Here is a 14750-nt window from a genome sequence, read left to right as displayed (position 1 = left end):
ATTACAAGATAAGTGTGCCTTATCTGTTACACTTAATGCTTCAGAAAAGATATTGTGTACATTTATTGTCTTTCCTCGTTAAGCTAATTTTTGATATACAGCACTTTTTTGCGAACTTATTCATAATTCGATAAATTACGTATTGAATGTTACATTTCGGCCCTTAAAAAGGAGATAACTCGTAATAGTGATGGCAAATTTATAGGAAACCACCTTAATTAATAACAGATATTTCAGATTATTCATAGATATTTGTTAAGTTCTAATATGAAGCAGAGATAATAGCTTTAAAAATAAATAGCTTTGCTTGTTTATTCAACAATCTTATTGAATAATAAATCTATTATTTAAAGACCAAAGTCATGCAGTAAATACATAAATCATTGACGTAGATTGAATTAGAGTCATTTTTAAAAATATACTAATTACAATCCTATCTTAAAACACAATATAAGTACATTAAGATAATTGTTAATGTTTAATTTTGACCATGATATATCGCACTATATAAGTTAATGGATTTTTAATTTTAAAACTGATATAATCAGTAGTCATTAGTATTATTACATTTAATATGGTGGTTATGCAATTTTTTGCAATTTTATAATTTTGGTTATAACCAATGTTTTTTATTTTTGAGATGCGCTGTATAATATTTGGAATTTGGCTTTTAACCCTTCATTTCCCTAACTGGCTTAGGGATCGTATATTACACATTAGCCTGCAGCATATTGTGTGCCTCATAAATCATCTGATACACCAATTTCCTTCGGTTAATTTGAGTTTTAATTAAATTAAATTTGGGGCAAATCGGTTTTTACGAAATAGCAGATAAAAGAAGGTTTTCTTATGCGTTATCTTACATTTATTTTAAGTATACTCGTTCCAAAAATATAAATATAAACAAAATTTAAATTTTCAGAGATAAAATACTCTACATTCTAAAACCAAGCGAGATAGATATTTAGAAATGAAAAGCCAATTTCAGTATCATTCAATTTTTTTAAATGAATATCTAAAATTTAGTTATTTGTAGTGCTTTAGGCAGTGTGATCCAATATAATTAAAAACGTTGAATATATGGATTACTACATAGTTCGATCAACAAAAGAATATAAATATACCTAAAAATGTAGTTAAAAATATCTATAATGAGATATACATACATATTGTAATTATCCTCTAATAGATCACATTAACAATGGTAGCGGATGGAAAATATAGGTCTATTATAGGTAGGCATCACACTGACTAGTGACTACGTATTTTTTTTTCAATTTTATGTTTAGATATGGAATTATTAAATACTTTATAGCATATTTTTAACCCAAATTAAACATAGATCATTGATCCTATTCTAGGAATATTTAGATATATTTCCTCTGGGACATCTCAGGAATCTGCTGTTCACCTAATAGGCTATTATTAATATTGTCTAAAAATTTTACGTGTTGGTGCAAAATGGTTTTTTTTACTTATATACTATAAAAAAAACTTCTAGAAACTTTTAGGCACAATATTGTCTTATTAAAAGAACTATAAAAAATAATTCATAAAAGAACATACATTTCACATTTTACTACTGTTAAAACAATAAATATTTAAAGATTTATACATTTCAAAACAGGATCAGTTGACCTTTGATCAGATTCAATTCAAAGAAAAACCATTATTTCATACAAACTTGTTACATCCCTTATTCCTAAAAATATGTTGTGATCTGTCTCACTTAAATCCATTTTTCACCACTTCAACGATGTCTTCCATTAAGCCTTTCACAACGTTTCTATAATGATCATCCTTCCAGCACAGATCTATCATTTCTCTTCTATGTTCTTCGACGTAAAAGTTACATTTCTTTTGATCCCCAAAAAGTTCTTCCCGAAGATCTGGGTCTATATGTACCAGATGCCCATAAGCAAATGCCATGGATATGGCTATAGACTTATCTTGATTCACGTTTTTCTGAAAATCTTCTCTACTATATATTTTGTCTGGATCCAGATTAAATTCTTTTAAGTGCCTTGATAAGTTGTTATAGTACCAATCTAATAAAAGTTGCAAGTGTTTATCGCGTTCTTCTTTGGCCGACGTCAAGAAAATAAAGAACAATACTTCATAAGCAGGAGGAAAATATCTAACCAATTGAAAATCGATTAAAATTCCGTCCAGAACAGAATTATTATTTCTATATTTGATCAAAGTGTTTCCCACATATAAATCTCCATGGTTTATAACGTTCCTGATATGGTCTGACTTTTTGCCAACAGATAACACGCTATAAGCGATATCCTTAATTACCTCTTTTACTTTGTCAGGTACCATATTAATGTTTTCTGCTAAATCTGGAAATTTCTCCAACATATACATCAAGGCTATTATATTATTATCTATCATTTTAGCTATAATGCCATCGTATACAAGCAACTTTTCATCCAAATACTCTTGATAAATATCATATAAACTAATCTGTTTTCCAGCTTCTTTAGATAACTGTTCTTCCAAGATTATACTACTAGCATGATATTTCGCCAATTTGCTTAAAATAGCCTTCAGTCCGTCCAGGTTTAAAATCGTATTGGGCTTAAGTGTACTGAAGCCTTCGCTGGAAAGGTTATCCAGGACCATATAGCCAGTTATACCGTGCAAGTAGCACTTTGGAGCAAAATCTAGCAATTTTTTAAGATCGTGTTTTTCATAAAGTGGGTATAAGGTGCCATAGAAAAAATTTTCCGTTTTACCTACACTCTTTGTTTCGATCATTTCCTCTTTGAAGCCAGTGGATGTCGTAAGGAATTTGCAAAAAAAGTCCAAGATGTTGTGATCTTGTATAGTGACCTTGAGGAAGTAATATTCTCCTAGATGGCCATTTTTTTCTGTTAAGGGTGTCATGTTGTAATTGATCAAGTTAAAATCATTTGTTTGTAGTTTTTTGGAAACTATTTCGTATATTTCTTCTTGATTTATTAATGGATACTTGTAATAATTTGACAGATTATCCAGAAGTTCTGTGGAGTTGTATTCCGCTTGGCTTATCAGCAGCACTTTGACAACAGGTAATAATATCCTCACTTGTAGATCTTTGTAAATTTCAGTAATACTATCACGTATGTTTTTATGAAGAACTTTAAGTTCTTGCTCTAAAGAATCAAAGTAATTTTTCATAAGAAATTTATAATGTTTTTGCCTAAAATGTTCATTAGTTAAAGAGAACAAATATAAAAGGGCATCCAAAACTGGAGGTACAAAGTGTTTTTGAGCATTACCATGCAAAAATACAACATTTAGCTCACTGTTTACATAAACATTATTAGGTAAACACCATAGGCTCGGAACAAGTAAATGTGTTTTAAGAAGTAATTTATCTAAGTCTGCTTGAAGTTTCTCGGAAGTTCTCTCGAACATTTCTTGATTTAGGCCCGTGAATGGGTTTGCAAATATTTTAACAGAATCTGCTATTAAACATTTCTGGTTCATATTTGAAGTTCCTTCATATTTCACTAACAGTTTCGCTTGCACTTTTGCCAAAGTTTGCAAAATAACCTTAAGTTGGTTAAAGTTATTTGGATCTGGCGGCTCATAGTTTTCAAGCAACTCCTCGTTAAAAGCGGCGAAAGTTTCCCCGTTCTTGCTTCGCACATGGAAATCGGCATAAATCAGCTGCACACATTCTTCTTGTTCAATTTGAAAACTTCCGGGCACTTTTACAAGAACATATTTTTTGTTAAGTTGCTCACTTTTCACTGTTAAAACGCCGTCAGACAAAGATAATTCATATTTTACTTGAGAGAATTTTTTACGAAAGGTACTATCAAGGTCTATTAAATCGTTTAACTGCATGATACTAGCTACACACAGGTAAACTGTGAAACAACTGATATTTTTGACTGAATCAGATTACTCTCGTGCTTCGCAATTTATGTGAAATTGTGATTAAACGATATGATGGCTAATTATACATATTGTAAAATGGCAATTTTTTAAGGTAAATAAATTGCGTAATCGCGGACATGATTATGAGATTCGTTTAATCTATGAGATAATATTTAAATAAGTAAAGTGTCTCTTTATAAAAGGCTAGACTGTATGCAAATACCAAAAAGATTAAAAAAATTTGATTTTTTAACGAAAATAAAGAACTATGAACCTTGTGATGTTTGCTTTCATTAAATACCTGCCCAGATATTATAACTTTTTAGTTACTTAATTGCGATGAATACGTAATATATTTTTTTAAGATTTTTTTTTTTAAATTTTGTAACGTTGTTTCCATTGGTTTGAATAACGTTATACAGCTTTCGCCCCAGAAGGTATGTTATCGAGAAAATAATTATCAGAGAATATAATTTTTTAATCTATTAATTTTTTCTGTTCAACTTAGCCAGAAAACCAGATTTAAAGTTCTCCAAAAAACTTATAATCCACTCAACGCATCAATTGAAACCTTTTGGGAGCTCATTTTTCATTCGAAATCATATAAAAAAACATCATATAAAAAAATGAGAAATATACGCTTAGGAATTCACGCAACTTTTTTTTATAAAATATTTCGTTTATTTTTTGCTTTTATGGGTTTTCTGATGTAAAGTTAAATATGATTAATTTCTAAAAAAACGAATTATACAAGTCGCGCTTGATGTGAATTTTTTTTCATACTTTTTATGTCTTTACACAAAACTCCTTTTTTCGTAGACAGCTTGTATACATTAAAATAAAAAAAATCTTTAACAGTTAAACATAATTTTTTATGAAATTTGACTAAAATACCCCCCTCCAAACAATCCCTATAAAATCCTGAAAAAAAATTAAAAAAAAAAAATCGATGTTTTTTGTTGTTTCTTATATATAAAAAATGCTTTCTGCCCCCAAATTTTTATTGGAGTTTTCATATTTTATGGTTTCTTAACGTTTGCAAAAAAAACCTTTTTTGAAGTGAGGCCATTTATGTAAATTATTACCAAAAAGGATATAAATATACCTTAAAACGGAGTCAAAAATATCTAAATTGAGATATACACAGGTAATACGTAGCGGAAAAAGGATGGACTTATACAGGGTGTCCCAAAATTAGTGGACGAAACGCGAACCCTGTATTTTTTTACGTAAAAAGCTTCAAATTTTTAAAATTTAAAGAAAAAAAAACAAAAACTTTGCAAACAATTTTTTTTTAAGTATTTTCTTTAGGCTCACCCCCTAAATGATACGCACCTGACTAAATAATGAAAATTATGAAATGACAACTAAATTCAGCATATCAAAATTTGGAGAAAATTTGGAATACCAAAATTTAAAATTTTTATATTTACCCGTTTCGAAAATAAGTGGAAAAAACCATCTTCAGGTGCACCCTTTAAAAGGGGCGTAGCTCCCTTGGGGGGCGTTTGCCGATATATGTTTATAGGAAAAAGTGAGGTTATTTTTGACCAAAGAATACAGGGTTCGCGTTTCGTCCACTAATTTTGGGACACCCTGTATAAGTTGAAATGTGGGCATCACACTGACTCAGTAGAAATTCTAGGGAAGAATGCTAGATTTAAGAATTTGAACATAGATTCTTCTAGTAAAAATTAATTTAATCATTATATGCTTGAAAAATAAATAAAAGGAGAAAATTTACGATAAAGCAAAAGAAGTCATTTTTTTAGCCAAAGAAACCCGACCTTGGTATTTTCAAAGCACAACTTAATCCCTTTTATCCCTTATAAAAACTTTCCTTAAACAAAGTTTCATATAAATTCAAAAAAAAATTAAAAAAGTACACTTATTTTATTCTTATATTTATCCACTTTTTTACTCGAAAATTGTTACTTGTAACTGTTTTTTTTGTTTCTTTAATTTGCCTTTCAGCTTCCATATTTTTTTCTGTTACTTATTATATTTTTTCCATTTAGAATGACTTAACAAAAGCTTGGTGTGCCAAGCCGTTTTCAAGGGATGAAAGAAAAAAGAGAAATAAAAATAAGAGAAGAACATAAATCCAATATTAAAAATCATCCTTAAAAAAGTACTAGGGCTTTTATAAAGAATACTTATTAGGAAAAAATGGCATTAATAACTGCTTGGAGGAAACAAATAGGTTCCTTCAGACATTGGCATCTAGTTTAAAATTTAAAAAAAATCTACATTCCTGGCAGTTTAATTAAATTTTAAGTAGGAAAACTCCATATTTTTGGCTTTTCTTGAATGAAAATTAATTAAAAAAAGGCATCAACTGCCTGGAAGAAATTTTTTTTTCCAAATAGTTAAATCAAGTTTAAAGTAAGATAAGAAGTTGATCAATAAGGAGTATGAAATAATATCAGCTACCAGAGATAATTAATTACATCTGAATTATGAGCATTTTGATGTTTTTCAAATCGTTATATCTGATAATGCTTATAAACAGCAATTTTAAAAAAATAATTATAGAAAGCATCAATCTGAATTTTCTTATTAAAAATAAGTTTTTGTACAAATTTTTGTATTTATTTTATATTTCTTTAGGTAAATATAATTGACTAAAAAATATGTATAAGAGTATTAATTTTATTGTTTTTAACAAAAATAAAAATAATCATTTTAGGAATATTACTAAGATTTTCTAAAAATTAAAAAAGCGTAGATGCAAAATGGTCTGTTTTGCTCATATATCGTTAAAAATACTTTTAAAAACTTTTAGGAATAATGTTTTATTTTCAAAAGAAACACAGAAATTAATTCATAAAAGAACATACAATTCATATTCATATTTCACTACTATTAAAACAATAAATATTTAAGAGTTTTTACAGTTTCAAATAGGTTCAATTAACCTTTAATCAGATCCAATTCAAAGAATAACCCTTATTTCATACACTTTCTACATTCCTTATTACTAAAAACATGGATTACTTAACAAGTTATGATCTGTCCTTAAATCCACTTTTTACCACTTCAACGATGTCTTCCATTAAGCCTCTCACAACTTTTCTATAATGATCATCCTTCCAGCATATATCAATCATTTTTCTTCTATGTTCTTCGATGTAAAAGTGAAATTTTTCTTCATCCACAAAAAGTTCTTCCCGAAAATCTGGGTCTGCATGTATCAGATGTCCATAACCAAACGCCATGGATACGGCCATGGACTTATCTTCATTCACGTTTTTCTGAAAATCTTCTCTACTATATATTTTGTCTGTATCCAGATTAAATTCTTTTAAGTGTCTTGATAAGTTACTATAGTACCAATCAAGTAAAAGTTGCAAGTGGTTATCACGATCTTCTTTGGCGGACGTCAAGAAAATAAAGAACAATACTTCATAGGCAGGAGGAAAATATCTTATCAACTGAAAATCGATTAACATTCCTTCCAGAACAGAATTATCATTTCCATATTTAATCAAAGTGTTTCCCACATACAAATCTCCATGGTTTATAACGTTTCTGATATGGTCTGACTTCTTCCCAATAGAAAACACGCTATAACCAATATTCTTAAATACATCTTCTAACTTATCAGGTGCCATATTAATGTTTTCTGCTAAATCCGGAAATTTCTCCAGCATATACATCATAGATTCTATATTATTATCTATCATTTTAGCTATAGTGCCATCGTATACGAACAACTTTTCATTCAAATACTCTTGATAAATATCATATAAACTAATCTGTTTTCCAGCTTCTATAGATAGCTGTTCTTCCAAGATAATGCTGCTGGCATGAAATTTCGCTAATTTGCTTAGAATAGCCTTTAGTCCGTCCAGGTTTAATATCGTATTGGGCTTACGTAAGCTAAATCCTTCACTGGTAAGATTATCCAAGACCATATAGCCACTTATACCATGCAAGTAGCACTTGGGAGCAAAATCTAGCAACTTTCCAAGACCGTGTTTTACATAAAGTGGGTATAAGGTGCCGTAAAAAAAATCTTCTTTTTTACCCACACCTTTTGTCTCGATTAATTCCTCCTTGAAATCAGTGGATGTCGTAAGGAATTTGCAAAAAAAGTCCAAGATGTCGTGATCTTTTATGGTTACCTTGAGGAAGTAATATTCTCCTAGATGGCCATTTTTTTCTGTTAGGGGTGTCATGTTGTAACTGATTAAGTTGAAATTATTTGATTGCAGTTTTTTGGAAACTATTTCGTATATTTCTTCTTGATTTATTAATGGGTGTTTATAATAATTTGAGAGGTTATCCAGAACTTCTTCGGAGTTGTGTTCCGGTTGGCTTATCAATAGAACTTTTGCCACAGGTAATAATACTCTCACTTGTAAATCTTTGTACATTTCAGTAATATTATCACGTATATTTTTATAAACTTCAAGTTCTTGCTCTAAGGAAACAAAGTAATTTTCTATAAGAAATTTATAATGTTTTTGCCTAAAATGTTCATTGGTTAAAGAGAACAAGTATAAAAGGGCATCCAAAACTGGGGGTATAAAGTGTTTTTGAGCACCACCATGCAAAAATACAACATTTAACTTATTGTTTATATAAACATTATTAGGTAGACAACATAGTCTTGGAACAAGTAAATGTGTTTTAAGAAGTAATTTGTCTAAGTCTGCTTGAAGTTTCTTGGAAGTTTTCTCAAACATTTCTTGATTTAGGGCTGTGAATGGGTTTGCAAATATTTTAACAGAATCTGTTATTAAACATTTCTGGTTAATTTTTAAAGTTCCTTCATATTTCACTAACAGTTTCGCTTGCACTTTTGCCAAAGTTTGCAAAATAACTTTAAGTTGGTTAAAGTTATTTGGATCTGGCGGCTCATAGTTTTCAAGCAACTCCTCGTTAAAAGCGGCAAAAGTTTCACCCTTCTTGGTTCGCAAATGGAAATCGGCATAAATCACATCCACACATTCTTCTTGTTCAATTTGAAAACTTCCAGGCACTTTTACAAGAACATATTTTTTATTAACTTGTTCACTTTTCACTGTTAAAACGCCTTCAGATAAAGATATTTCATAATTCGCTTGAGAGAATTTCTTACGAAACCTACTATCAAGGTCTATTAAATCGTTTAACTGCATGATACTAGCGACACGCCGCAGCTTGACTGACTGCGAAACAACTGATATTTAATTGACTCAATCAGTCTACTTTCGTCGGTCGCAATTTATGTGAAATTGTGATTAAACGATATGCTGGCAAAGTGTACACATTGTGAAATGGCAGTTTTTTTAAATTAATAAATTACATGGTGCGCCGACAATGATTATGAGTTGGTTTAATCATTAAGATAATATTTAAATAAATAAACTGTAAATTTGATTTTTCATAGAAGTGAAAGACCTATGAACTTGGTCAAGGTGACTTGGAATAAATACTAACCCATATATTAGATCTTTGCAGTTACTCAATTGCGGTCAATTCTTTTTTCAGTAACTGATTTTGTAACTTTGGGCCCTTATGTTGTTTCTATTGGTTTGTATGACTGTATAGCTTTGCCACGGGAAGATAAATGATAATTTAATTGTCTTAATTTTTGTTCTATTTATTTTTTCTGTTAAACTTATGGTTAAGCCAGAAAACCAGATCATTTGCAATTTTTTAGCATCATAGTCGGGTCCAAATTCATTCAAGGTTATTAAAATTAATAATGAATTGAAAATCTGTGAAATGTAGGTAAGTCTACAAAAATGAGAATGATGACATGTTCACGAGTAAAAGAATAGAAAATGTTGAACATTTTGAATTTAAAGATGAAAGAGTTGAAAATATTTATATACTCAAAGGCACCTTCCTCCTCACTATTCATGGTCAATAAAAACTATTAAGGTGGTTAGAGATATGATCACTAGTATAGGAATAGTTTGGAATGTTCCGCATACATATTAAATAGTATAATTTGTTTATTGCCCATTAATTTTATGAGATACTTTCAGATCTATTCTAAAGGGCAACTTAAAAATTTATACTGGGAGTTCCAACACCGTTATATTCCAGAAAATTTGTAGTTCCACTTTTGCATTCCACTTTGAGAGCAGGTTGGTCTTCAAGACGTCGAGATTTCTAATAACCTTCTAGATATCTTAATTCAGTTAAACAAAGCAGATGTAGATACATGAAAAAATCCTTAAACAAAAAATAACTAAACTCGAGCAAAACCTTAAAGATGGTAGTCTTTAGTAGAGAGCCATTACATGAAAACTTAATGCTATCGAAGCTTCGGTGCACGTGATTGATTTAGGTTCCTACTCCAGTCCATTACCATATTGCCACACAACCGTTGTGTAGACACTTGTAAACCATTTTAGCGTTCCTAATTCGCATTATGTTAAAACGTTTAAAATATGTGGATGATCTCGCCTTAATGTGCATTAAGGTTCCGTGTATACGAGAGAAGATCAAAATTCGCATTAATGTTCAGTGCTGTCAACTAACAAACAACCGAGACAGGGGGAAAAATTTGATTTCGTTGTGGTGTGCTTATCGTATTTTCGTCAAATTTAAAGAATTAAATTCTTTTATTAGATACATTTTTACTCAATCTTCTCAACCTAAGTCATTTATCAATAAATTATTTAGGTTAGCAATAAAAAACAGCTGGTTAACCTCAACATTAAAACCGTTGTGGAAACACAAGGCAACGCGTTTTTGCTCTGATTCGCATTAATGCCACCTGTATACTCAATAAATGATAAAAAGCTTCCTAGGTGTCTACTTCCACCTGTTCTATGAAAATTCAATAATTATTCCTTTTCTCTGCTACTTGACTAGACTATCTACAAAGATCATTTGTTTCAAATATAGTAAAAATGGAAGAGAATAGAAAATTCAGATAATAACAAAATTAAAGAAGCTGATGCCTTTAGGCCTTAAATACTTAATTAAGAATTTGGAGCAAAGGGTTACCAACGGTTTTTAATAAGAATTAAGATTTTATAATTATAGCAACTGTCCCACTTCACTTTTGATGTACCATCAATATTTGTGAAGCAGTCAAAATATCTTAGTTGGATCAATTATCAAAAATTATTAATATTAACGGAAAAAATCTTTGTGCATTTACATAAAAACAGCTTTTAGAATGACTGGAGATTGTCAGAAAACCTGCATTTTCAAAGATAAGCTAAACGATATTCATTGTGGCCTTCCTTCATAAAATTAAGAAATTCAGAATTAAGACTTCCAATCAGAAATAAAAAACTGCGGTTAACGACATATTTGAATTGCTTGGAAATGTTAATTTCTCTTAATTTAAATCGAAATAAATAACTACTGAAATATCCTATTTGCATACGTTCCTCTAATAAGCAATCAAACATTTTTTCTGCCTGGACTATCTTCTTTATTCTAGTGTAAATACGAATGAAACTACGGAAAAGTCTACGGATAAGTATACATCCAAATTAAACTGAAAAATTGAAGCTGCTTGGCGTAATCTCTTTTTAAATAAAAACGTTGCTGGATACACTCAGATAAGACACATCTACAGTTTATTAGTAGTTAGTAACTAATTAATAATTATCATTAACATTTCATTCCACTGGTAAGCAAACATATCCACAATATCATATCTGCCACTTCATTTCCCAAAAACCTTGTATTGGGGTAAGCTGTTGATTTTCTAGCATATAACTCGCTAAATAATATTGAAATTAAATATTGATATATGGACCAATTTTCTTCAAATACCTCTTAAATATTTTCGAAGAATCAACTTTTTAAGCTTATTTGAAAACCAGGAAGACTATTTAGATGCTATGAAATATGTAAAATTAATTCCCTGAATCTCTTTGCTGAGAAAACATTGTAGTATTCTTCCCGTTCGGTAGGTGTGAATTAAAACAATAGAAAATAGTCAACTAATTTATTTACACACTTCACTACAAAAACACGATCACTCACAACTACTGGAGATATTTATTTAGAACTATTTAAATCTCGCGCCAATATTCCAAACTTTATTTAACTGAATTGACAACTGACTATTATCGGCGATGCGGCTCCTTATATATTCGGTAGAACGGTGTTCCAGAAGATTCCCGTTTAGCCTTCGCGATGTCGTGCGGTGTGCCACTTGTTTCATTCCGGAATAACGGAGAATCAGCCGGTTTCTCGGAAAAGTTTTAGTATTGATGGTATTAGTAAAGTTGTATTATTTATTACAACACATACAATACCATTTAGTTATCCATTTACCAAATTATAATCAGAATTTTTGTAATTAAAATAATACACTTCTTCATGGAAACTATGAGAAAAGAAACCTTTTTTTCCAAGCAAGAAGTTAAAAATTTCTTTTAACTAAGACTTACGTCTGGCTCATTCATTTGACATAAGACATTCTGAATTTCCATTTTGCTTTTAATAGAATCTAACACCACTAAAGAAGACGCACTATAATAAACTTCACTACCAACAACATTCTCTCAATTATCATATATAAAAAAATATTATCTAATCAGTTAAATAACTCGACGCGAATTCTCTATAAATAACAATCAAATCGAGTCCGGCACATAACCAGTTCTAATACTGCTTGTTAGTACTTCAAATTAAATGAATTTGCACTCGTGAAACATTGCGTTTAAATTAGGCTTAAATATTTTGTGTTTGGTGAACAAATAAACTGTGCAAAAAGTTTTTAATTCGGAGTTTCTACTTGAAGGCAAGATGCAGTGTGAAAAGGATAATTTTCAACAACTACGGGCAATTTTACAGAATCTCTCTCAACTTCAAACCACTTTTATAAATAAAAATCAAGTCAAGGATAGTGCAGTATTATCAATTGAAGAACATGTTAAAACAGTGTCATCTATGGAGCATTTTAAGGCTCTGGACCAAAGCCAGTTTGATAAGACAATCAAGAAAGTCCAAGCTGACTTTGATAATGTGATGCTCACAGAAGAGTTATTGGTGCCAAGTGTTTGGACTTTATCTAACAACAGTGATGTAAAAGTGTCATTACAAGTGAGTTCACGAGAAAACCGCGTCCCTCCGGTTCTGGATGCTTTGTTGTATATATTTTCTTTAAGCACCGAAAGTTTTAGACAAAAGTACTTTAAGGAGCTTATAAAAACATATTATGAATTTTTAATGCAGCAGCTTGCAAGTTTGCATAGTAATGCATCAGATAAGATAACGGATCTTTACATGGACCTTCAAGTAAGAATACTGCTCCCGGTTGCCAAAATTATACTAGTAAGTGAATATCACAATTCTAAGCAAGTTTCATCAGAACTGTTGAATAATCTAGCAAACTATTTTCAATATCCCTTGATACATCAAGAAGAAGTATATGAGGTGGTTTGTAAAAAACTAGACTCCACCGATTTCCATTTGGTTAGCTACAAATTGGTGTCATTGTCGGAAAAAAATGGACACCTAGGAGAGTACTATTACCTCAAAGTGGTTTTACAAGAAGAAACTTTAGACTTCTTTTGTAAATTTTTACTAGCCAGCACTGAATACTTACGAGAAATTATTGAAACGAGGAATATTGGCAAAAAAGAGAATTTCTTCTATGGCACCCTTTATCCTTTATTCCAAAAGTATGGTCTAGAAAAACTGTTGGATTTCGCGCCCAAATGTTACCTGCGTGGCATTAGCGGTTATATGGTACTGGATAATCTTACTGAACTAGGATATAGCACACCTGAAGTCAATACTGTTCTAAATTTAGATGGTCTCAAGGCTGTGTTGGATAAGCTGGCAAAATTCCATGCCTGCTCCTTCATAACAGAAGAGAGGCTATCAGAAGAGTCTGGAAGACAAGTCAGCTTATATGATATTTACGAAAGAGATTTAGCTGAAAAACTTTGGACTTACGAAGGGACTATGGCCGATTTAATGGATAGAAATATAAGCAATTTTACATATGTTTTAAATAAATTTCCAGATTTAGTAGAAGAACTTAATATGTCACCAGAGGTATTTCAAGAAGCAATTAAAGATTTCCTTTACAGTATCTTATTTATCTCCAAAATGCCTGGCAGTAGAAGAAAGGTTGTTAATCATGGAGATCTTTACGTAGGGAATACCCTTATCAAATATGGTCCAGATAACCTAGTTATTGACGGAAAGCTCATCGATTTCCAGGTCGTAAGGTACCTTTCTCCCGCCTATGAAATGATGTTTTTTATTCACCTGACATCTACCAAAGAAACTCGTACTAAGCATTTGAAATATTTACTAGACTGGTACTATGATACGCTTAGAAAATATTTAGAAGAGTTTGGTCTGGATTTACACAAAATATATAGTAAACAAGATTTTGAGAAAGACGTTTACGAAATGAAGCCCATTGCTGTGGCAATGGCATTTGCATATGGACATACAACCCTTATGGACACAGATATTCGAAAAGAGGTTATATTCGATCAAGAGAAGTTCGACTATTACATGGAAAATCAAAGAGATGAACTGACCGATCTTTGCTGGAAGAGTGAGAAATATAAGGAAATGATGAGGGGCTTGATGACAGATTCCGTTGATTTATTGAAGAACGGATTCAGATGGGACCGATCATTATTGGGCATAAAAGGGCTTTAGTTAATATAGACTTAACTGTAAGATGTTTTTCTAAATAAGGAATTATAGGATATAGTGTTATTAGTATATTTAAAACGTTTTAGTTTTGAAGCTCGATTTTCTCTAATAATGTAATAAAGTACTTTAATCTTGAAATAAAGGCGACTCATTGTATTTTGCATTCTAAAATTTAAGTATAATTAGAATTTATTGAAGGTTATCAAATTGAGACATAATACGCAATTAAACCAGATTCATGAATGAAATAAATTATAGATAATAAGCCGCTTCTAATGGCGATAATT

General features: G+C 30.6%; 3 protein-coding genes across 7 annotated transcripts in view; 1 reads left to right on the top strand and 2 right to left on the bottom strand.

The window, feature by feature from the left end:
* LOC126743654 (uncharacterized) overlaps positions 1 to 14750 on the bottom strand; it is a 116016-nt gene that overhangs the window by 8707 nt on the left and 92559 nt on the right. The gene's annotated exons all lie outside the window — the stretch shown is intronic.
* Positions 1503 to 9098, bottom strand: LOC126743656 (uncharacterized). The gene is made up of 2 exons (XM_050450855.1): positions 8703 to 9098; positions 1503 to 3543 (listed from the first exon to the last, which is right to left on the bottom strand). Exons 1-2 carry the CDS (start codon positions 8997 to 8999, stop codon positions 1726 to 1728), a joined length of 2115 nt encoding a protein of 704 aa, XP_050306812.1. The 5' UTR covers positions 9000 to 9098; the 3' UTR covers positions 1503 to 1725.
* On the top strand, positions 12425 to 14619 carry LOC126743657 (uncharacterized). The gene has a single exon (XM_050450856.1). The coding sequence runs from the start codon at positions 12589 to 12591 to the stop codon at positions 14464 to 14466; it is 1878 nt and encodes a 625-aa protein (XP_050306813.1). The 5' UTR covers positions 12425 to 12588; the 3' UTR covers positions 14467 to 14619.

Source organism: Anthonomus grandis, chromosome 13 (genome assembly GCF_022605725.1).
Source record: "Anthonomus grandis grandis chromosome 13, icAntGran1.3, whole genome shotgun sequence".
Taxonomy (NCBI): Eukaryota; Metazoa; Arthropoda; class Insecta; order Coleoptera; family Curculionidae; genus Anthonomus; species Anthonomus grandis.
Note: the sequence above shows the minus strand (reverse complement) of the source record. Positions and strands in the feature narration are given on the sequence as shown.

Excerpts from the sequence above, each read along its gene's own strand:
- LOC126743656 (XM_050450855.1), bottom strand. The coding sequence starts at position 8,999 with ATGCAGTTAAACGATTTAATAGACCTTGATAGTAGGTTTCGTAAGAAA. Across the intron at positions 3,544-8,702 it reads ATAACTTTAACCAACTTAAA|GTTATTTTGCAAACTTTGGC; the intron begins GTTATTTTGCAA and ends AACCAACTTAAG.
- LOC126743657 (XM_050450856.1), top strand. The coding sequence starts at position 12,589 with ATGCAGTGTGAAAAGGATAATTTTCAACAACTACGGGCAATTTTACAG.